This window comes from Panthera onca, chromosome B2, assembly GCF_046562875.1.
Source record: "Panthera onca isolate mPanOnc1 chromosome B2, mPanOnc1 haplotype 2, whole genome shotgun sequence".
Lineage (NCBI taxonomy): Eukaryota > Metazoa > Chordata > Mammalia > Carnivora > Felidae > Panthera > Panthera onca.
This window is the reverse complement of record NC_138343.1, coordinates 100,538,811-100,561,319: the sequence shown is the minus strand read 5'-3', so window position 1 is coordinate 100,561,319 and position 22,509 is coordinate 100,538,811. Positions and strand designations below refer to the sequence as shown.

The window sequence follows — 22,509 nt, the reverse complement described above, 5'->3', positions numbered from 1 at the left end:
TTAAATGTTCCAATGCTCCATGTATTAAAAGATCTTTCCAGTATAATTTAAACACAAATTATTTCCAGCCTTGTATGGACTCTGAGGAAGTCATCACTCCTTTCTCCTTTTCTACTGTTCTTTCCCACCTTGGACAATTTCCTTCCTGGATTTTGTTATTTTATTTTAAGAAGTATTAAATTTTTATTTGTCAGGTAATTAAGTTACTTAAGAATCACTTTGACTCTCTCAAATCTTATTTTTAAGCTTTGTTAAAGGTGGTATGCATTAGCTTTCAATCTAGTGTTAATTTAGACCTCCTACTAAGGTGTGACCTTTCTGGGGTCTCCCTTCAATGCTCCATGTTTAACAAGGTCTTTCCACTCTGTCTGGTTGGAATTCAAACACCTCTGGGCACTGTGTGAATTTTTCCAGTTTATATTATATGCTATGTATTAATATATATTGTTATATATTACATTATAAAACTCAGTATTTTTCCATTTATAAATCCCTGGAAATTTTTCTTTTTCACTTCATGTAGTACACATGTACATATATCCATGTAATTATAAGCTAATACATCTTTCATTTAAAAAGGCCTATATGTATATCTACAGGTGCAGCAAGGGAGACAAGAAACTAAGGGAACTGTACTTGACCCTAGAGTTAGTCTTTTGGAGAAGACAATGTCATAGGATGGATGGTGGATGGTAACCATGAAAAGGAAAATAAAGCAGGATAAGTGTCTTGGGAGTAGTGCAAGGGAAAAAAAAAATAGCAGCTGGCCTAGACCTAGACCTCAAAACTTATTTGTAGGTCTGATCAAACAAAAAGATCTACCTGAGGCTTCTCAATACTAATTGTAAACAATCTCAAGATGACTGGTTGGGACCTAAGGGACAGTGTAATGATGGGACATAATTTTTTCATGGAAAATGGGGGATAGAGACATGGCCCTCACCCTCATTTACAACAAATTTAACCAATAACCTCAGCTCCCATATACAAACAGTTTATATGATTTGCAGATGAACCATGACTAAGAACTTTCTTTGGTCTCGGTATTCTTCCCCAAATGCACAATCTACTGGGCTCCATTTCTTACCCAATATAATTATTCCTAAGCAAAACATTATCAAAAGATATCAAGCCAGGTATTAAGGTATTCAAGTAAAAGGATTCAGGTAAGAAGCAACCCAAATGTAAAACAAAGGAAACCAGCCTAAAACACATTAAGTACTTAGAACAGGCCCTTCATGACTGATAATCAAGGTGAATTAACCTTCATCTTGAAACATTGATATTAATGATCCACTGTGAACAAGATGATCTCTAAAGGACCTTCTAATTGTGAAATATTATTCTGCCTTATCCATCAAACATAACTGATGGCTTAATACTACACATTTTGCAGATGACATTGTCTTTTCTTACTTAAAGGAAATATTTCAACTGTTGTCATCGTCCAAAGGTGCCACTGCTTTTATTTGTTTATCACATCATAAGATGATACTTGTCCATTATCCTTGACCTAGTCAAACCTCTACAAAAGACTTAATGATGCTATTTCGGATGCATTTCCTTGCTGCTTTGTGCAGGTGGCTTTCGCATTGTTGCATAGACAGTGATGGGAACGTCAGTTATTGTCAGGCAATGACTTCCAGGGCACCTTCGGAGTTGCCTGAATGAAAGAGCAAAGCACACGTGGTGAGATACTAAAAAGGAAATTTTTTTAAAGCAGCAAAGTTTGAGTGCATATCAACTGCTTTAAATCATTTTGAAATCTTTGAATGTCACAATATAACACAGTGACATTGATGAGCCAGACATTTTAGACTTATGTTGCAAAGAAATTATGATTATTGCCATACACAAAATTCATAAAGAATCCTCTAAATGACCATCTTGAAAGGTATACAGTGATTGCTAAATGGCAAAAAAAAAAAAAAAAAAAAAAAAAAAAAAGCGCATGGGGAGTGCATAGTTGTAAACATAGTGGTACTACTATGGCAATTTATAAATTTATATATATATATATATATATATATATATATATATATATATATATATATACCTTAAAATCACTTCAATTGAGTGATTTAAAAACTAGAACATGTGGGGGTTGCCTGGGTGACTCAGTCGGTTGGGCGTCCAACTTCGGCTCAGGTCACCATCTCGCAGTTTGTGAGTTCGAGCCCCACGTCAAGCTCTGTGCTGACAGCTCAGAGCCTGGAGCCTGCTTCGGATTCTGTGTCTCCCTCTCTCTCTGCCCCTTTCCCGCTCATACTCTGTCTCTCCCTGTCTCAAAAATAAATAAATGTTAAGAAAAATGTTTAAAAAACTAGAATATGTGGAAAAATATAAAACCAAACATACTATTCCATGTACTATTCAAATGTTGATTGAATCCATAAATGACATCTACTCCAAAATTACATCTAGTACTTGAATTTCTATTCCATCATTCCCACCAGATAATCACCCAACCTCAAACATTTCTAAAGACAAGTGCTTAGTGCTTCCCAAAATAGCCCACTGCATCCTTAAATAACTCTGATTTTTAAAGTACCTACCTTATGAGGCTTAAATCTGTGTTCTAAAAGCTTCCAAGCCATGAGAAATCTAAGAGTGTAGTAATTAATGGTAAACAGCAGAAAAGTGGAACACATCCTATTTATTATAGTTTTCTTCAATTTTGCAAAAAATGATTTTGTTTTATAGAACATTCAGACTCGATATCACTATCTTTCTGCTAAAGGTCAAATCAAAGCCAAAGTGACACTAAATCTGAGATAATAGTCTTCTTCATATTTGCAGCCTTGTGCCTAGCATGTAAAAAGCACTAAAGATTTGCTCATTTAAATGAATGTTATCTTTCTTGTAACTATCAACAACAACAATCTAGCTAAAGATTTACCAGAAAATAATAACAATAAAATAAGAACTAGTCTATCATTGAGACTTACAGAGGCACCAAAAACAAACTGTGCTAAGAAAACCTGGAATCTGCTAATACTAATTTCATAACAGCAAAGTTTGTTAATACTAATTTAATGGTCCCAGGCTTTTTTCTTGCTAATACTGAACATCAACTAAAGCTTATATTGATGATAGCTATTACACATTTCCTCAGCCATCAGGATGAGAAGACCATACCTGGTTGGTGACATCTCTTTCCCATTACAGGCAGCACTGGAGCTCAGCCCAGATTCCAGCCCAACTGAAGAATCTCCTCCTTCTACTGGAAACTTCCTTGGCTGGGTCCCAAACCGAAAAGGCATAATTCACAGAACACCTAGATTAGAAAGTTAAAATAATGGAGTGGGGGTGAATTGTCTTCAAAAAGTTCTTTGGAGTCTTTAGTGTTATTATTTTGTCACAGTTATATAGAAACATGCTGAAAATGACGTTTTAACATATCTTTAAAAGTATATAAATGCCATATTACACAACTCCTCCTTACTATAATTTTAAGTCTAGCAACAAATATAAAAAAGCCATTAGCTGGTAGAAGTGAACTGTGCCCTATGGCTAAATTACAGAAGTCTATTTCTACTGTGTGGAAGGAAAAAAAAAGTTTGCTTGAAATGGCTGTTACAGTCAACAAGGTTGAGTCCCTACCACCACTCTCCACTGCCTCTCTGTCTACCTAAGCCCTTCTCTTCCTTTGAAGTATAGCCAAGCCTCCCATCCTCCATGACACCTTCCATCAACCCTCTTCCTGATGATCGTTCTTTCCCCTGCCTCTCTACATTTATAGCACCTTAGGTGAGAAAGTGCCTTGGAAGAGTTAGACTGACTATGCAACCCTAAGCAAGGGACTTGATCAAGTATGTTTCTCAAGGATAAATTGGGGATAATACTATCTACTTCCAGGGTAATCATGTGAATTAAATAAGGCAAAATGTAATTAAATGTAAAATGTAATTAAATTAGGCAAAATGTAAACCACATGTAAAATACAGTGCCTAACACATAGTCAGTGTTCAATAAATGTTAACTATTATTACCCAGCAGATGCTACTGAGCATTAGTAAATATTGTACACACACACACACACACACACTCAATTTAACATAATGTATATGTGAGATATATGATAAATATGATACACGTACACACAAACACACATATACACACACACTGTTCCCACTCCTTACTTGCTAGGACCAACTCATTCGTTAAGTCTGAATTTGCATTTCACTTTCTCAGGGAAGCCTTCCATAACCACTACATTATATAAGTTTTCACAGCACTCTGTAATTTTGCTTTGTAATAGGTATCACTCTAATTCAGGATGTCTCAACTATGACACTATGGACATTTGAGGCCAGATAGTTTTTTTGTTGGGGAGGGAAGGAGTTGGCCTGTGCTTTGTAGGATATTTTTGCAGCATCCAAGGCCTCCACCCACTACATGCCAACATCACCTTTCCCCAAAAGTTGTGACAATCAAAAATGTCTCCAGACATTACCAAATGTCCCCTGGTGGAGAAGGGGAAGAAGTCACCCCATGCTGAGAACCAATGTCCTAATTTTTTGTCAATGTTTTTGCTTAATCATTGTCCACCGCACCCCCATCCCTATTTCATGTCTGTCTTTGCCACCACTGACTGAATCCTTAATACCTAGAACAGCAGCTTGCACAGTAGTTAGTAACTAACATAAATTTACATATGTTCAACAAAAGACAGGAAAAATGAAATATGTCTTATTATGGTTTCTTATGCCTAGAACAGTATTCTATGCCTAATAAGTATTTGTTATGGTAATAATAAAATTAAAGTTTAATAATCTGAATATTATGTGTAATGGTTTTTATAGACTCTGTGTTTCCTTTATCAAGGAAAAAAGTGGTATGCTCAATGACAAGTTAGTAAAACCACAGTAAAATCTATGGGTTAGCATATCTATCTAACTAACGTAGGTATGAAGCTTTAGCTAACTTGATCAAGAATACATAGACTTACCAAAATAGTCTGAGTCTGATTCCTGCAGAGGTGAATAAATCAAATGCTTCTACTGACCTTCCATAGAAGACTGGAATTGCCAAAGGAATGATGATCAAATGTTCCAGTGACACCCAGAAATTATTACATCAGAAGATTCTTTCACATAGTTTCCTATCTGCTAAAGAATAGAAGGTCACAATTCATTCCTCCAGCAGCAAGCCGAAGCTTAGCTAAAGGTTGTCTCTAAAGTTTGACAGTCTTGTTCTTGTCACTGCCTTATTCTCCAACAATATGAAATATTTTAATCTATGAATGAGTTTATGTATATTCTAAACCTACAGTCTAATCTGTACAAAATCATGAGATTCTTCTCACTTTATATCCCTTTTCCTCATTATCTTTATCTTCCAGTTTTTTCCTTAACTATTAACACAAACTAATCCAACCTATGTCCTCATCCCACACAAGAGGCCTCAAACTGCACCTTTACACATTTCTCTTTGGCTCTTCCTATGTGAGATTCTTTACATCCTCTCTCTCCCTAATGCCTAGACTACCTCTTCTATTTCCTCAAGAGCCTTGAAACTCCCAGATGACAGAAATAATGGCTCAATTTTCTCCCAATTGAGAAAATAAGAATACATCCTGTACTGTCCTGTTTTGTTCTCTGGACACTGAGGCTCCGTCCTCTGTTCATATCATCTTTGCCAAAGAAATGATGATCAAATGTCCCAGTGACACTCAGAAATGACAGAATTTTTTCACGTAGGTTCCTATCTGCTAAAGACTAAAATGTCTCAATTCATAGCCTCAGCAACAAGATGCAACTCATCTTCTGGACTACCCTCCCTCTCCCAATTTCCGTATCAACAGCTTACCTCACTGAATATAATACTCAAGTATAACTCTTAAGCCAGAACATTTCTCTTCAGCTAATCTTTTTTTGTTTTTCAGCATTCATAGTTGATGGCAAACTACTAAATGACATTAAGCATTTAAATTTTCTTTACTACCCACATTTTATACTATTTCCCACTGCTCTGTTTTCATATGATTTGTGTTATAGAAGTTGGCATTTTACATAACTAAGTTGATGTTAGACAAAATCTTACCTCTACTTCTTTTTCTTACCAGGGTGCTATCTGTGAATAGCTGATCACAATTTTCGCTTAGAGAAACCATTCAACTGACTGTGTCTTAGTCAGACAAACTGAAAAATTGCTGGCAATTGTTAGCTAATGTATCATGAGGACCTAAATATTTGATCCTTAGGATGGCAAAATTGTTTAATAGTTTACATTTTCTAGTAGAGGTGGCAGTAGAAAACCGATGGGTTTTGACATGATAATTAGGTTTGTATTTTAATACCATGTTAGCTCTGAGACTGTGAGCAAATCACTAAAAGTTTGCCTTTAAAAAATGGTATTAATTTCTACATCATGGAGTTATTTTGAGGAATAAAAAAAAAAAATCCAACATGTAATAAAGTCGATGTCTGGGATACAAAATTCCATCAGCACATAACCTCTTGGTGCATAATTCTTGAAATCAGAGTGTTGAAACATTGATTTCACATTTCAGTCATTGATATATTTTTAAGCTACAAAGTATCTGCATGTGAAATAATCAAAAATCCTTTAATTTACCACTATTTTTAGCTATTTGGCACAAGTTGTACCAAGTTTCTTTTTTTAGTATGGGTGATACAATGAAACAAACCAAACAGTGGTCTTAATGATGAAACTTTCTAGCACTAGAGTAATATTCATCAGAAGACAAAATGAACTTGACTTTCCAGCAGATCTTCATAGAGAAATGGATGAATATGTGAAGTACTGGGGGTGGGGGTGGTGGGAGATGGTGAAATCTCTACATACTCCTATTCCTCATAAGCCCAAGAGTAATAATAATCTTCCAGTCCTCAGAATATTGATTCAAGAGATGCAGGAAAGGAGTAATGCTTGAACTTAGCATATCCTAAGAAAATAGATCCACTACTAGAAAGAATTCATTCATACAACAAATATTTGCTACGAATCCACCACGAGCCAGGCATGTGCTAAGTGCTGAAGATAAAATATTGAGTCCAACAAACACAGTGCCTATCCTAGTAAAGTTTACAGGTTAGGGTAGTAGAGTTTACAGGTTAGGGTAGGGTATGTCCTAGACGAGGCTATCAAACATAAATCTAAAGGATGAGAAGGCATTAACTAGCTGAAAATACAGTTGGAAATAAAGACATTGAGACAGTTGGGGTGGGGGCAAACAGGAAATAGCATGTACAAAAGTCATGGGCCAGTCGAGCGGACATCTGAAAATACGAAAGGCCAGCATAACCACAGCAGAGAAAATAAAAAAGAAATCATGTCAGAGAAATACGTAGAGGCTAAACCAACCAAGAACATGAACCCGCTTAAAGATTTTAGACTTTAACTTATGAGCAAGGGAGCTCACAAAAGAATTTTAATCTCTCGGGAAACATACTAGGTTTCACTTATTTTTCTGTTTATTTTCTGGTTTCTATTTATCTGATTTCTTCTACAATCTATAGCATTTCCTTTTTTCTGTTTACTTTGGGCTTAATTTGGTTTTCTTTTGCTAGTTTCTTAAGATGGAAGCTCGGGCCATTGATTTGAGACCTACCTTCTCAATATAAGCATTTAACTCTATAAATTTCCATCAAAGCACTACTTTGGATTCTTTCCAAAATTTTGAAATTTAGTATTTTCATTACCTTCTGTTAAAATGTGTCCTTTTGCTTTTTTCTTTGATCTGTAGGTTATTTAGAACTGTATTATTTGTTTTCAAATATTTGGAAATATTCTAGCTAGTTTTCTCTGATTTCTTACATTCCATTGTTGGCAGAGCACATTCTTCATATAACTGTAATTCTTTTAAATTTATAGAGACTTGATTATGCTCAGAATTTGTACTATCATGGTAAATGTTCCAGCAGAATATGTTGTCATTGGGTGAGGTGTTCTATCCATGTAATTAGTTGGCTGACAGAGTTATTCAAGCCTTCTGTATTCTTACTGATTTTCTGTATTCTTCATCAATTAATGAAATAGGATGTTGAAATCTCCAACTATAATTATGAATGTATCTGTTTCTCTTTTCTATTCTTCCAGTTTTTGCATCATATATTTTGAAGCTCTGATATTAGTTGCATAAATATTTAGTAGTGTTATGTCCTCCTGATAAACAGACAACTTTACTATTAAAAACTATCCTTCTTTATTTCTAGTAATAGTCTATGCTCTGAAATCCACTGTCTGAAATTTATATAGCTACTTTATATTCCTTAGTGTTAGTATAATTTATCTCTTCCTGTCTTTTTACTTTTAACCTATCTGGTCTTCTTTATAGTCAAAGTGGCTTTCTTATAAACAGTATACAGTTGAGTCTTGCTTTTTCTTATCTAGTCTAATGATCTCTGACTTTTATTTAAGGCGTTTCAATTATTGACATTTAGTGTGATAGATATCATTGAATTTTCTTGCCCTCTTGCTATTTGTGTTTTCATGCTGTTCTTTGTTCCTTTTCTCTTAGTCTGTTCTTTTGAAATAACTTAGTATATTTTGTGTATCTATTCTATCTCCATTATTGGCTTATTGCTTTACAACCCTTGGCTTTGATTTTGGTTACTTTAGAGTTCATAGTATACATTTTTAACTTTTAAGTTTGCCTTAAATAACATTATACCACTTCACATACACTAAAAGAAACTTACACTAAAAGAAACTCACACTGGGATGCCTGGATGCCTCAGCCGGTTAAGTGTTTGACTTTGGCTCAGGTCATTATCTCACACTTCATGAGTTCAAGCCCCACATTGGGCTCTCTGCTGAGCCTGCTTCAGATCCTCTGTCCCCTTCTCTCTCTGTCCCTCCCCTGCTCTCTCTCTCAAAATAAAATAAACTTTAAAAATTCTTTTTAAAAACAAACTCACATTGAAAGAATCATTTCCCCTTTCCTACCCTGTATTATTGTCATACATTCTACTTGTATATTCTATATTATATATTATAAACCCTATAACACATATATTTATAAGTTTCTCTTTAAGCAACTATTTTTAAAGAAATTTTTAAAAACAAGAGAAGTCTTTTATACGCACCCACATTTTCAGTGTTTTTATTCCCTTGAGTAGGTCCGGATTTCCATCCAACATGATTACCCTTTTATCTGAATGAATGTTTTCATTTAACAGTTCTAGTCTACTAGTGACCAATTCATTCCATTTTTGTATGTTTTTACTGCATCTCCATTTTTTTTAAGTTTATTTATTTTGGGAGAGAGAGAGAGAGAGAGAGAGAGAATGAGCAAATGGGGAAGGGTCAGAGAGAGAGGGAGAGAGAGAAATCCCAAGGAGGCTCCACACAGTCTGAGCAAAGCCCAACACAGGGCTCGAACTCATAAACTGTGAGATCATGACCTGAGCCAAAGTCAGATACTTAACTGACTAAGCCACACAGGCACCCCAATTCATCTCCATTTTTAAAAAAATTTTTTTAACATTTATTTATTATTGAAAGACAGAGAGAGACAGAACATGAGCATAGGAGGGGCAGAGAGAGAGGGAGACACAGAATCTGAAGCAGGCTCCAGGCTCCAGCCACCAGCACAGAGCCTGACGTGGGGTTCAAACCTGCAAACCGCGAGATCATGACCTGAGTGGAAGTCAGACGCTTAACGGACTGAGCCACCCAGGTGCCCCTCATCTCCATTTTTGAACAGCATTTCATTCTCCATTTTGAACAGCTGAGTATAAAATCCTAAGTCAACAGTTTTGTTTTGTGACGCTTTTTATTTTTTTAAGTAGCTAAAGATTTTTGCTCAAGTTTTCTGACTTGCATTGTTTCCAAGAGTCTGCTTTTATTCTTAACTTTGTTCCTCTTTATGTAGTGTGTCTTTTTTCCTCTGAGTGCTTTTAATATTTTTCTTAGCCACTGATATTAATTTGATTATAATGTGCTTGGTGTGGCTTTATTCCTGTATCTAAAGTTTCATTGAGCTTCTTGGGTTTGTGGGTGCATAATTTTTATCACATGTGAAACTTTTCAGACATTATCTCTTCAAGTATGTTTTTGTTTCCTCCTTCTGGAACTCCAGTTACACAGCTTATATAAAGCTGTTTGAAATTGTCCCACAGTTCACCGATCCTTTTTTATTATCTTTTGATTCTGTTTCATTTTGGATAGTTTCTACTGTTAAATCTTTAAGTTCACTTAAATCTTTAAGTTCACTACTCTTTGCATTTGCAATGTCTAATCTGCTCTTAATTCCATCCAGTATATTTTTTCATTTTAGACACTGCATTTTTTAACTCTAGAAGTCTGACTTGGGTCTTTTATATTTGTGCCTTCTTAATCTTTTCATGCTTCCTCTGCCTTTTTGAACATATGGAGTACATTTATGTTATTTTAAAGTCCTTGTCTACTAATTCCTTCATTTGTGCCATTTCTTGGTTTGTTTTTACTGATTCTTTTACATCATCTGGAGTGTGGTTTTCTACATCTTCGCAGATCTTGCAATTTTTCATTTGATGCAGACATTGTGAATTTTATGTTGTTGGATGCTGGATTTTATTTTTAGTCTTCTAAGCACTTTCAGGTTTTGATCTGGGACAATTATTTGGAAATAGCTTGGTCCTTTGAAGGCTTGATTTTGTGTTTTCCTAGGCTAAATCAGGACAGCCTTTCATCTATGGCTAATTTGTCTCTACTGCTGAGGCAGTTCCTTTACTGTACTCAACTCAATACCGCCAGATATTACAGGGTTCTTCCACTCAAGATGTTGGGAATGTAAACTAGTTCCACCCTTGTGTGTACTCCCAAAAATGTTCTGCCTGCTTCTTCCAGTGGTTCATTCCTCAGTATGGGTAGTTTCCCCACATGCACATACTGATCAGCACTCAGTTTAAGGCTCAGAGAAATTCCCTGAAGGTCTCCAGAGCTTTCTCTATACTCTCACTGCTCTCTTGCACTTTGCTCTGAAAATTCTAGCTGCCTTTGTCCCCCAGAATTTTCAATTCTGTCTCCCCAACTCAGGATGGCTGCTGGGCTGTGTGTGGGTTCTATTCATTAGAAAGAAGTCACTAGGTCCAGTCCAGACTCAAGCAGAGGGGATTACACAAAAACAGAGGGCAGAGATCATTAGGCACCATCTTAGAGGTCGCCTACCACAGAAGCTGTATTCTGTCATGTCTGAGAATGCTTGTAATGTACTTATGAATGTTGTTTATCAAATATTTCTAGCTTTCTATCTTCTGGAAATTGCAATTCCTGGCCCCCTCATGATTGCTCAGAGCCCACGTGACTAGTTTTGGTGGGTTAACAACAGCCATCAACTGCAGTGTAAGATACTCTCTCTCTGCCACTAAAGCCAAGAATGTACGAATTCGTGGTAGCTCAGCAACCTGGGTGCCAGCGCGAGGAAAACGTAAAGCATAGTCACAGATACCTCCCAAAAGACATGGATCATGTGCCAAAAAAATAAACCTTTATTGTTTTACACGGCTGAGATTTAGGGATTAGTTGTTACCATAACTTAGCAAAATGTATCATGACTTCTACAGACTTAGGTCCACACTTAAGAACTGCCATAACAAAAATCTAAAATATGTCAGTAGGATAGTGGTCTGGCAGCAGGTGACAAGGAAACTGTTACTGGAAGCTGAAAGGACAGTTATTTATGTTATTGGTGACAAATGTATTGGGGAAAAAAAAATCTTTGCAAAATTCCTGTGATAACCTAGAAGACAGATGAATTTGAATTCTAGGGGAAGAGGTGAGAACACAATATTGGTAACACGTTGGTTGCTATGCTTATGCTTGACAAGTTATATGAAAGAGAGATGGGCTCAGAAATGCAGTGTGCCAACAGGACTAAAAATGAACAGAGCCTCACAAATTCTAACTTTATTTAAGTCGCAACTGGGAAAATTAAGAGTCTAATTTTCTTGGAACACGTTGTATGCCCCCTCAGAACTCTGTAATAGATGTTCGAAGTCGTCCAGTACTAAATGTACTCTACAGCAATCCAACAAATCCTGTTTTTTCTCCACCACTACCTACTTCTTTCTCTTGACTGGGTACCCAAAGAATTCTTTCATCCGGAAAACTGAGTGGCTTAACTAGGCTCTATCCTCGTGTTGACTGTCCGAGAGAAATTTTTCCATGGATCGTGCTATATCCTCTTTTTACCGAAGTATAATTAACATATCCTATTATATTGGTTTTAGATATTTCTATACATTACTCAGTATTCATCATTATCAGTGTACTCTATTTTTCTTATAATCCTTAATCTTGGTTTCTTTTAATCTACAGATTTTCTTTCCTTTATTATGTTTTATATCAGTAAGGACATTTCTTCTTCCAGTTGCTGTGTTCTCTATTCAGGGGCACTTACTAATTTTATGTTGAGCTATCTTTGTCTCTTTCATAGATATTACCTTCTAAGAGCTCTAATACCTCCGTCCTTGCCTCAGCATTCTCGTGATTCTCTCAAACTTCTCATCTACATCATTAATTTGATTTTCAGCTCTCTAGTCTGCTCCCTCGTGCTTCTAATTCTTCTTTTCTAAAACTAGTTTTTCCACTTACAGCTAGAATTTGAAAGGTAACTCATATTTTTTTTTCCACTGTGTTTGTATCAGAGGAGGTATACTAGAACTCCGCTAGAGCTGTGTACAGCTCTCTACATCCAACCCCCAGGATGGCCTGGGTTCTGCTTGCAATATCTATTGAGCTTGCTGAATAGCTTAAATGAGGTCTCAATCCAACTAATTAGGAATGCATTCAACTCCAGGATATGCTCAAATATATGACTTCTGTGTGGACTCCTGGAAACTATAAATCCTAGAAAGTTCTTCTGCTTATACATATGGTTGGTATATAAGGTTCTACCTTGATTCTTAAGCAGAATCGCCTGTTAGTCAGATGCTTTCCAGACTGAAGTTATAAATGAGACTTATTCGGACTGTTGTTGCTGTTGTTGTTGTTGTTAGGATTTTCTTAATTTAACTTGTTCCCATGTATGACCTCTGGGGAATAATGACTTAGACCTAACCACGGTATGAGAGAGAGGGCTCTGAGAGGCCAGAATACCAGATGAGCTGGCACCATAACTCACTGGCATAGACCTACTTCCATCACTGCCAACAAACTGGACCAAACTTTGCAAATTCTGAAAGCCCCAGACTTTGGGAATTCAGCACCAAGACGTGAAGTGACGTATTGGATGTTCTAGACTACACCTCCACCGCTGACTCCATGCTCACCAATAAGCAGTTAAGAGTAAAATTCAGCAATTGCAAAACATTCTTGATTAAAGCATTTGTAGACAATATGAATTTCAGTAAAGAAGTGCTGGGGTTCTTCATTGAAATCTGGTCTAAATTGATCAATCAGAGTTCAGAGTATTGTTCAGTGTTTGACAATTTTCAGTACTTGGTAATTTTCAGGAATGCCTGATTTTTTTTAGTCTTCTTCCATCTAGTTTACATAAATCAAATGCCTAGTTTTAACTTCATCTCTTCCACCAGACTTCTATTGACTGATCTACATCCTCATTCACTGAATCCTTACAGTCAGCAACACACAGTATTTTTTTGTTAGTATTTCACGTGTGTCTTAAGATTATACGCTTCTTGGAGCTGGATCTATGCCTTGATTTCTTCTGAATATCCTAGAGGGGCTAGAAGTTAATGTTGGGGGGGGGCGCCTGGGTGGCTCAGTCGGTTAAGCGTCCAACTTCGGCTCAGGTCATGATCTCGCCGTCCGTGAGTCGGACCCCGCGTCGGGCTCTGTGCTGACAGCTCAGAGCCTGGAGCCTGTTTCAGATTCTGTGTCTCCCTCTCTCCCTGACCTTCCCGCATTCATGCTCTGTCTCTCTCTGTCTCAAAAAAAATGAATAAACGTTAATTAAAAAAAAAAAATTTTTTTTTAAATAGAAGTTAATGCTGGAAGCACACAGCTTCAACGAACAGTGACTGGATCTCTGAAGCGTTTTGTCAAAGTGTATAAACAGCCTAGTTTCGGGTGTACCCTGACACGCCTATTTGGGGTTTCTTTGTGCTCATCTACACCGTTTTCTGTTGGAACAAAGAGCTTGTTGGCTAGACGCATTAAAGCAGAGTCCCAGGGTGTTGAGACTGAACAAAAACTAGACCTCTGATAAGCCATAAACAGTTTTAAAGACATACATTTTTAAATCCCACTCCAAAGCCTAGTTACCCGCCAGTTACCCGGCCTCTGGAGCTGCCGAAGCTCAAAGATGTTGGCAAGCAGTTAGGATCTACGGTCCGGAGGCCCAGTCGCTATGGTAACGGTGGGACGCAAGTGCACTTGCAAGACCTTCTGACGGAAAAACTTAGCTTGAACCTAGAGAAGAGCGTAGCGACAGCAGCGACTTGCGGCAGCAGCTTGACTTACGGCTGCCCGGGCCCTCAGGGAGCTCAGCTCGGGAGCCGGGCGGGGAGTACGAACGCGGCCGCTGGCTCCCGGGTGCTCTAGTCCGGACGCGCAGCAGCATGACCCAGTCGGTGGTCGTACAGGGTAAGCTGCGCGGGAGGGTGGGCACCTTGTCGCCGCGCAGCCAACCGGCCTTGTTTTTCCTCCTAATGGCTACTCTCTTTCCCTCCTTTCGCTGATCGCAGTCGGCCAGTGCGGAAACCAGATCGGCTGCTGCTTTTGGGATCTGGCGCTAAGGGAGCACGCCGCGGTCAACCAGGTACCGACCCACCCTCCCGGAGACCACCCGCCTGTTACCGATGCTCGCGCAACAAACAAGCAAGAATAAGCAACAGATAAGCAAATAAGCAAGAATCAGTCCATTTGACCTTTTATCTTACTGATAGATACTGATAGAGGTTGTATAGGGTCTTCTCAGGAAAACACGAACTGGTTTTTAAGCGTTTGGTGGCGTTAGACCCAGAACAAACGCTAGCCAAATACCTTAAGTCTTAAGTCTCCCTCCCTGAATCTTAGGGTCTCATTTTTATCGGGATTCTTTTGAAGAGCAATGCGATAGTATTTGGGGAAGTACTTTGTAAAATAGGTAACGTGTGTGGTATTATATTCCTGAATTTAGTCAACTTTAAAATGATCACCAGGAATCCAGAGAAAGCTCTCTTTTGATGCACCTGTTCTGCAGTCCTATGGGGCTCCTTTCTTTAGCGCCCTCAGCTAAACTTTATCCATAGATCCTACGGCATTTACCTTTTAGGGAGGAAGAAGTCTGAGCATTTTTTGATAACTTGCATTTTTGTTGTTGTTATCATAGCCAAATACCAGCCATTACAGTATTGTGAGAATATTAAATCGAAAGGATTTCATTTGGGAAAGAAGCAAAACTTAATCAAATATATATATTTAATCAAATAACTTAATCAAATAAATATATTTTTTTCTTTTTAGAAAGGAATTTATGACGAGGCAATAAGCAGCTTCTTTAGAAATGTGGATACCAGGTAAGATGGGATTAAAGCCTGTCACATAGGATAATGATTCTTTTCATGTCATCAGATTGGGAGAGAATTCTTCAAAGGATAATAAAATAGTTGATAACTATAAAGAAGTTGTCTGGGTTGTTTGTTTGTTAGTTTGTTTTTCTCAGTATTGAAAGCATTTTTTCCCATTATTATTCCCATATCATTAATATTTCTCATACTATTCTGCAGAGCAAGACAGCAGGTTTCCTTTTAAGACCATGTTAAGGAACAAAAGAACCTTTAGTGTGCCTTCTTTTAACATGACCTTGAAATAAAGTTTTACTGAAGGACTGCTGAAAATTTCCCTCAGTGTATCTTGTTAATGCATTCAGGAATGGCCAACTTTTGAAAGAAAAATGTATTTTTTTTTTTTTTTTTTACATTTCTGTGATATTTGTAGTCATTTGCTCTATAAGTAGAATGTGCTAAAAAGAAGGAAAGCAACTGTCAAATTACTTTTGTTTATTTTAATAAAGTATCTATATAACTATCTTTTATCTGAGAGAGTAATTTTGACATTCAAGGTGTGTCCGTAATGTTTAACGTTTAATCATTAAGTGTGTGTGTTTTACTTAAACTGTGGTGGACTTGAACTGAAAAGTCTATAGTGAATATCCATCTTTATCGTAATTCAATAAAAATTCTAGTTCTAGTTTGAATTAGTTTGCTGGGTATTTGAGGTAGTTATCTCCTAGAGAAAGCTAATGAATCCCCACTTCCCTGGTGAATTCCAGAGTCTGACCCTCAGGCTTGTAAACTTAGAAAACTTGTTGACATCTTGAGAATAAGTCCATTGCTCTCCAGCACAGGTCGGTAAACCAAACTCAAAGAGAACGGGAGATTAAAAAGCAGAAAGTCAATGTAGTAATTGACAGTAGGGACGGTAACTCCAGGGCACTAGATTTTCCTTTACTTTCAAAAGTGCATTCTCTTCTGTAGGAAATCTACCTGAAAAGCTAAATAGTAGAAAGTTGCTTGGTGACCATGGAATCAGGCCAAGGGAAGTTAGGTGTAGTACCTTAATGGCTGGTGTCATTTATTTTTATTATGTGGAAATATCTGCCATCTAGATTCCCCGGAACCTAGGAAACAAAGAGTAGGACACTATAGGACACAGATATATATATATCTATATTCACTCCATGCATCTATATTCATGTTTATATGCCAAGCACCAACAGCATCTGGTCCTCTTTATCAGAAACACTTCCCAGCATACCTGCTTTTTATCTCAGAACTGGATTACACGGCCGGCCCTAACTACAAAGAAAGCCAGGGAAAAAAGTACCTCACTTTTTCAGCCTAATAGGAGGGTAGGGAAGGGAGAGGGAGAGGAATGGCATCTTCGCTGTTGCCTTTTGTGCCTGCCCCTCTAGGCCTATAAGTAGCTTTATTATATAAGTGGGAGTTAACTTTATTATCTAATAGCACTATTAGCCTTGGAAGATCTTATGACCTTTTCTCATTTTTTATCTTTCAGAGTGGTTGGTGATGGTGGCAATATTTCCAAGGGGAAAATTTGTTCTTTGAAAGCACGAGTAAGATCATATATATGCTTAGATTCTTTTATCACGTGTGTTTTTGAAAAAACTATACTTTGGTAACTATCATGAGAATAAAATTTTAATTTGACTTCTCAAATTAAGAAAAGTTTTTACTGGAGTGCCTAGGTGGCTCACTCAGTTGAGCAACTGACCTCAGCTCAGGTCATAATCTTGTTGTGGTCTGTGAGTTTGAGCCCCGCATGTGTTGGGCTCTGTGCCGACAGCTTGGAGCCTGGAGCCTTCTTTGGATCCTGTGTGTCCCTCTCTGTCTGCCCCTCCCCTGCTCGCACTCCGTCTCTCTCTCTCAAAAATGAAGAAACATGAAAAAAAAAAATTTTAAAGTACTAAGTCACATTTTAATATAAATAAGCAGACATTTATGTCTACCTTAAACGTTAGGGGAAAAGTTTTGTGCTTTAAATAAAAACACTGAATATTTAGCATTTTTTGTGTGTGAATGTTTCAGGGAAGAGCTACGTCTAGATAGATGATAACAAAAGGAATTTCCTTAACTCTAAGCCTGAAACATATATTAATGCAGGTTAATTTTTCATTTGAAGATAGTGGAAGATTTCTTTGCATCAGAATTACTATTCCCAATACAAAGCATGGATCCAGCCACGTTATAGTGAATACCACAACCATGTAAGACCTCTTGAACAAAAATGCTTCGAGTCAGTAGCCCATATTTAGTGTTAAACTCATTCCAGCAACACTTCTCTTCCGTGATTGTCTACAACAAACTGCTTTTTCCAGTTGGTGATAAGTTATTTTTATAACAAGAAAGGCAGTTTAGATGCTATGGGAGGAATTGTGACGCTTCTATCAAAACTGACTTCCAGAGGTGCTTGAATGTCACTTTGTATTTTGCATGTTGCTTTAAGGTAGTTTAGGTAATCTCCCACAAATTATCTTAAGTCTGTTTTGGAACACTGCCATTATAAGCTAATTTTTTTCTCTTTGTAATCTTACACAACTTGTAGTACACTACAGTTTGCCCAGACAGTGAAGTGTCTCTTATGTGGTGGATTAGATGTTAAAGTCAACATTTAAGGTAAAAATTGCATATCATCGTAAAATATCCTAGAAAACCCCTAAATTACCAGTAAATAGCCCTATATAGTCCAGTATACATAAAGTGTATGCATATTGCTTGCTATATACAAAAGATTGCATTTGCAGTACATAATTATTGTGTAGTCTTTCTGATATACTACTGTGATATACTATTAAACAATTAGAAATATAATATTTCTGATATACTGTGTAAGATAATTTTTTAAATTGCTTGCTTATAGTAGCATCGTTAATTACACAGTTTAATTCACAGAATTTAAATGGGCATAAATTACAACTTCACAACAGTTAGTATTCCATAAATACTGAACTTGACTGGCTCCTCTCAATGAGATAGTAGAGCATAGAGTTTGGTGGTTAAGAGTGAAGATTCTGCAGGTTTGAATCTTAGCTCTGTCACTTACTAGCTGGGCTAAAGTTATTTAACTTTCCTAGGCCTCAGTTTTTTTCATGTGTTAAGTGAGGGTAACTATAGTACCTATGCATAAGGTGAGGATCAAATGCAGAGCACTTAGAACAGTGCCATGTCATAAGCGCTTAACATTACGGGGTCACAAGCACTGAAGAAGCCCATAAACCAAGCCCTTTCTCTGTGACACTGAATCAAAGCTAATAGCTTTATAGTGTGCCCTAAGGTCATTTCATGTTTTTTTTTAGCTTTTTAATTTATTTATTTCCCTTTTCACTCATCTTCCTCAGCGTAGAAGATGTGGGAAGTACAAATATAATTCTACTGCCGTCCCTGCTTACGTTTTGCTGTATTTTCCTCCAGTCTTTTCTATTTTTCTTTCCATAGTTAATTTTATATTTTATATTTTCATTTTCCTCTGAGGAATAGAGGTTATCTCCCATGTCAGTAATGTTTGTGGTAATGAATTAGGTTTTCTTGGGCGTAGGGGCCCTATTGTCATCTTTAACATTGATCCATTGCCTTCGTTCGCACATAATAATAAGTTTACTGATTTGAATTGGACAGTTTGGGGCTGTGATTCATGAAGAGCAGCATGGTTGCTCTAGTGAGCAAATATGCATTAATGTACCCTACATTTATTGAGAATTTTTTTCTAGTTAGGCACCTTTTAAATTTCTGAGACCTTGTTCTCAAAACATTTACAGTCACGTAGGCACATGAATAAAAGAATTGTTAGAAAATCAGTTGAGGGGATTATTCAGTTCCTTTTTTTCCCCCACATGGTATTTTGGAGTAGGATAAGAGTTTAGAATCCATCTTTTAATTGTATTCCACCTCCTGAGGAGAGTGAAATTACTTTTTCATTCTTGTAACAGATTCTACATAAAGATTCAAATAAAGATTTGATTAAGCTTAAACTGTAAAAAGAACAATGCAACTTTTAGTTCATAAATTAATTTACAGAATAACTAGCTCTAAAGAAAAATATGCTAATTAAATTTTATTTCTCTTTCTCAGGCTGTCTTGATTGACATGGAGGAAGGGGTAGTAAATGAAATTCTGCAGGGACCGTTGAGAGATGTGTTTGATAGCAAGCAGCTCATCACTGATATTTCTGGCTCAGGGAATAATTGGTGAGAATGTGCTGTATGTAAAAATTGAATGTCCTCTGGAAAACAAAAGGAACAATCTTTCCTTCATTCTAATAGGTCCTAACATGAAAGCAAGATCTAACCTGCTATACCTACCTCTAGGCTTTTCAGCCCATCATCTTTTCCTTGATAAATGATGGTGTTTCTCAGTGCTGAAAAGCCACTTGTATCATAGTTCTTTCTCATTTTTTTTTTTTTAAGAAAAAAATCATGAAAAATTGATTTACCAAAGTCCTTGTTGTAAATTGATTCTTAAATAATACTAGGGGCGCCTGGGTGGCTCAGTTGTTTAAGCATCCGACTTTGGCCTAGGTCATGATCTCGCGGTTTGTGAGTTCGAGCCCCACATCAGGCTCTGTGCTGACAGCTCAGAGCCTGGAGCCTATTTCAGATTCTGTGTCTCCCTTTCTCTCTCCGCCCCTCACCTACTCATGCTTGCTCTTTCTCTCTCTCTCTCTCTCTCTCTCTCTCTCTCTCTCAAAAATAAATAAACTCTAAAAAAAAAAAAAATACTAGTAACAAAAGTTTAAGTATTTTTATAAACTCTTCTCTTACCTGTGTTATTTGACTCTATCAAGTTCTCAGTTGGTCAGATTTAATAGAATTGATAAGAGGTGCAAGCCAGAACCAGTGTCCCAGCATTTAGGCTCAGCCCAAAGCTGTTTAGCTCTTAAATATATAATGGTCTGATCTCCTTAATGGGGTAAAAAGCTTCAACAATGATCATTTAATAGTTTCCATTGAAACTGTTTTTGCTGTTTTTTAAAAATTAAGTAGCTCCTTATTATTTGCAAACCTAGTATTTGTTATTTTATCTATTTACAGGCAATCCCTCAAGATCCTAATGTGTAGTGATGTGTAATTACAGGGCATCTGGCTGGCTCTTTCAGAAGAGTGTGCAATTCTTGATCGATGGGTCCTAAGGTTGAGCCCCATGTTGGGTGTAGAGATTACTTAAATAAATAAAAATTTAAAGCACGAATTTACATTTTGCGTTGTTAGAGTCTCATCTGGGGAGAACCAGTCACTAAATGAATCCATATGCCTACTTAACAGGCTTTCCACTAATTACTGTGTAATCTTTCTGTAATTTTGAGTTATACAACCTGACTATATGTTGTGGGAAAATCATTCATTCATTTTTTTAATCATTTAATCATTTTTAATGCATCAAAGTGCTACTTACAAATCTGATTAACCAAAAAAGCTTGCAGAGTCTTATAAGTATCAGTGTTCTTTTGTGTGCCAGTTTATCTAATAACACAACATGACTTATGTTTTCTCATATATTAAACCAATATGTTCAAAAGTCTTTATTTTTATTGTCATTCTAGTTGACTGTGTTCTGCTTTTTAATATGTAAAATTTACTGCAATCAGAATTTATTTTAAATGGAGATGAGAAACAGCTATGTAAATAAATTCTTATAATTATGCCTAAAGAAAAAAAAGAGAAGATAAATTTAGAAAACCATAGTTTAATAGCCATTGATAATGCTCTATTTTGTCATGATATTTGAGGATTATAGATATATATGTTTGTTACATTTTCTACCTAGTGTCTTTGAAATATCATCATATAATTTATTGATACGAAACCAGAAGAATGTACTTAATACAGTAAAAATACTTTTTCAAGTTTTTCTATAATCTTTTCATTTGGATCAGAAATAATAAAATCTTGAAATAATAAATGCCAGGGTGATTTTGTGATTTATATCTTTTTTTTCAGGGCTGTGGGTCACAAAGTTTTTGGCAGGCTTTATCAAGAACAGATTTTAGAGAAACTCAGAAAGTCGGCAGAGCACTGTGATTGTTTACAGTGTTTTTTTATAATACATTCCATGGGAGGAGGTAAAGTTATTCACTCATTTCCCTATAATAATGTGAAAGTGTAAATTGGAACTCATTTTGCAAACTGAAGGATGTTTTCAGACCTATGCTTAATAAAGGTAGAACTTTTAACACTCTGTGTTTATGAGTATGTACATAACTGCTTTTTATTTTAGATTTTTGTCAGATTTTGTTCCTATTATCATTTTTTTTAATTTAAGCCCTTTTAAGAGATAGTAGAACTGAATCTGAATTTTTTTTCTTCTACCTTTAGTTTCTTTTATAAAATTTCTGACTATATTTCAGTATATATGAGCTTTCTGGGAATGCTGACTTTCTCCTAAGGGTTTGTTTTTGCAATCTCATATCCTAACTAGAGCTAAGCATTTCTGGCTTAAAAATGTCCGTATTCTTCAACTACCTTCAGACCTTTCTTGTGTCCAATAAGAGACATAAATAAAAGAAATCCTTTTAGTCAGCTCCTTTAAATCTTTCCTTACATGGTAATTACCTTGACCTATAATAAATGATCTGCATTGCTTTCTTTTCCCTGGAAAGCCTGTTCCTTGCAAATGAAGTACTTTGCTCCTCTGTTCTATGAACTAGAAACATATTGTATTTTGCTAATTTCAAATAGGATTAGCGAGTTTTAAAAGAAAAATTTGCCATGCTATTTTTCTTCAAGCTGATATTAAGATTTTATATTCAACAGGTTATGTAAATTGATTTTTTCTACATATCTATTATGCAGTGTGATAGCATTTTAAAATTAAAGTTATAATTGCTATGTAAACCATGCCTTTAGAGGACCATTGTAATCACTGAATTAAGAAACAAATTTCTCTTCGTACTAGTATAATTAACCAAGTTTGGATCCGTTTTAAAAAAAAGAAACAATTTGATTTATATTTCATTATGGTGCCTTTTTAAATCCATCTTTTCAAAATCTCAGATTATACTTTATTCATAATTTACTGGCAAAAGTAAATAATAGTGAAGGTTAAAAATGGTCTCCTCTCTCACATCTAATTTCTAGTCTCTCTCCTCACAGGTAATTGAGTT

General features: G+C 36.3%; 2 protein-coding genes across 8 annotated transcripts in view; one reads left to right on the top strand and one right to left on the bottom strand.

The window, feature by feature from the left end:
* Positions 1-1,437: 1,437 nt before the first annotated feature.
* FAM229B (family with sequence similarity 229 member B) lies at positions 1,438-14,296 on the bottom strand. 5 transcript variants are annotated; one of them, XM_060616429.2, is made up of 4 exons: positions 14,187-14,274; positions 4,952-5,111; positions 3,139-3,277; positions 1,438-1,663 (listed from the first exon to the last, which is right to left on the bottom strand). In XM_060616429.2, the coding sequence occupies exons 3-4, from the start codon at positions 3,261-3,263 to the stop codon at positions 1,546-1,548; spliced, it is 243 nt and encodes an 80-aa protein (XP_060472412.1). In that variant the 5' UTR covers positions 3,264-3,277; positions 4,952-5,111; positions 14,187-14,274; the 3' UTR covers positions 1,438-1,545. The 5 variants fall into 5 exon arrangements, with proteins under 5 accessions (XP_060472412.1, XP_060472415.1, XP_060472413.1 ...); XM_060616432.2 differs by having other exon boundaries at positions 5,009-5,111; positions 14,187-14,271; XM_060616430.2 differs by having other exon boundaries at positions 4,952-5,108; positions 14,187-14,271.
* Positions 14,297-14,366: 70 nt separating this feature from the next.
* The window catches only part of TUBE1 (tubulin epsilon 1), a 15,696-nt gene continuing 7,553 nt past the window's right edge, over positions 14,367-22,509 (top strand). For all 3 annotated transcript variants that reach the window (XR_009605194.3, XM_060616426.3, XM_060616425.3), the window contains exons 1-6: positions 14,367-14,496; positions 14,598-14,671; positions 15,358-15,410; positions 16,912-16,969; positions 19,482-19,597; positions 21,347-21,468. Coding sequence is in view for 2 of the 3 variants with exons in the window: in XM_060616426.3 (XP_060472409.3) it covers positions 14,472-14,496; positions 14,598-14,671; positions 15,358-15,410; positions 16,912-16,969; positions 19,482-19,597; positions 21,347-21,468 (448 nt within the window). In the remaining variant the exon portion in view is untranslated. The remainder of the gene's footprint in view (positions 14,497-14,597; positions 14,672-15,357; positions 15,411-16,911; positions 16,970-19,481; positions 19,598-21,346; positions 21,469-22,509) is intronic.

Coding starts and splice junctions, on each gene's coding strand:
- FAM229B (XM_060616433.2), bottom strand. CDS start 3,263: ATGCCTTTTCGGTTTGGGACCCAGCCAAGGAAGTTTCCAGTAGAAGGA. Junction 1,664..3,138: donor AAAGAGATGTCACCAACCAG/GTATGGTCTTCT, acceptor TCTTTCATTCAG/GCAACTCCGAAGGTGCCCTG.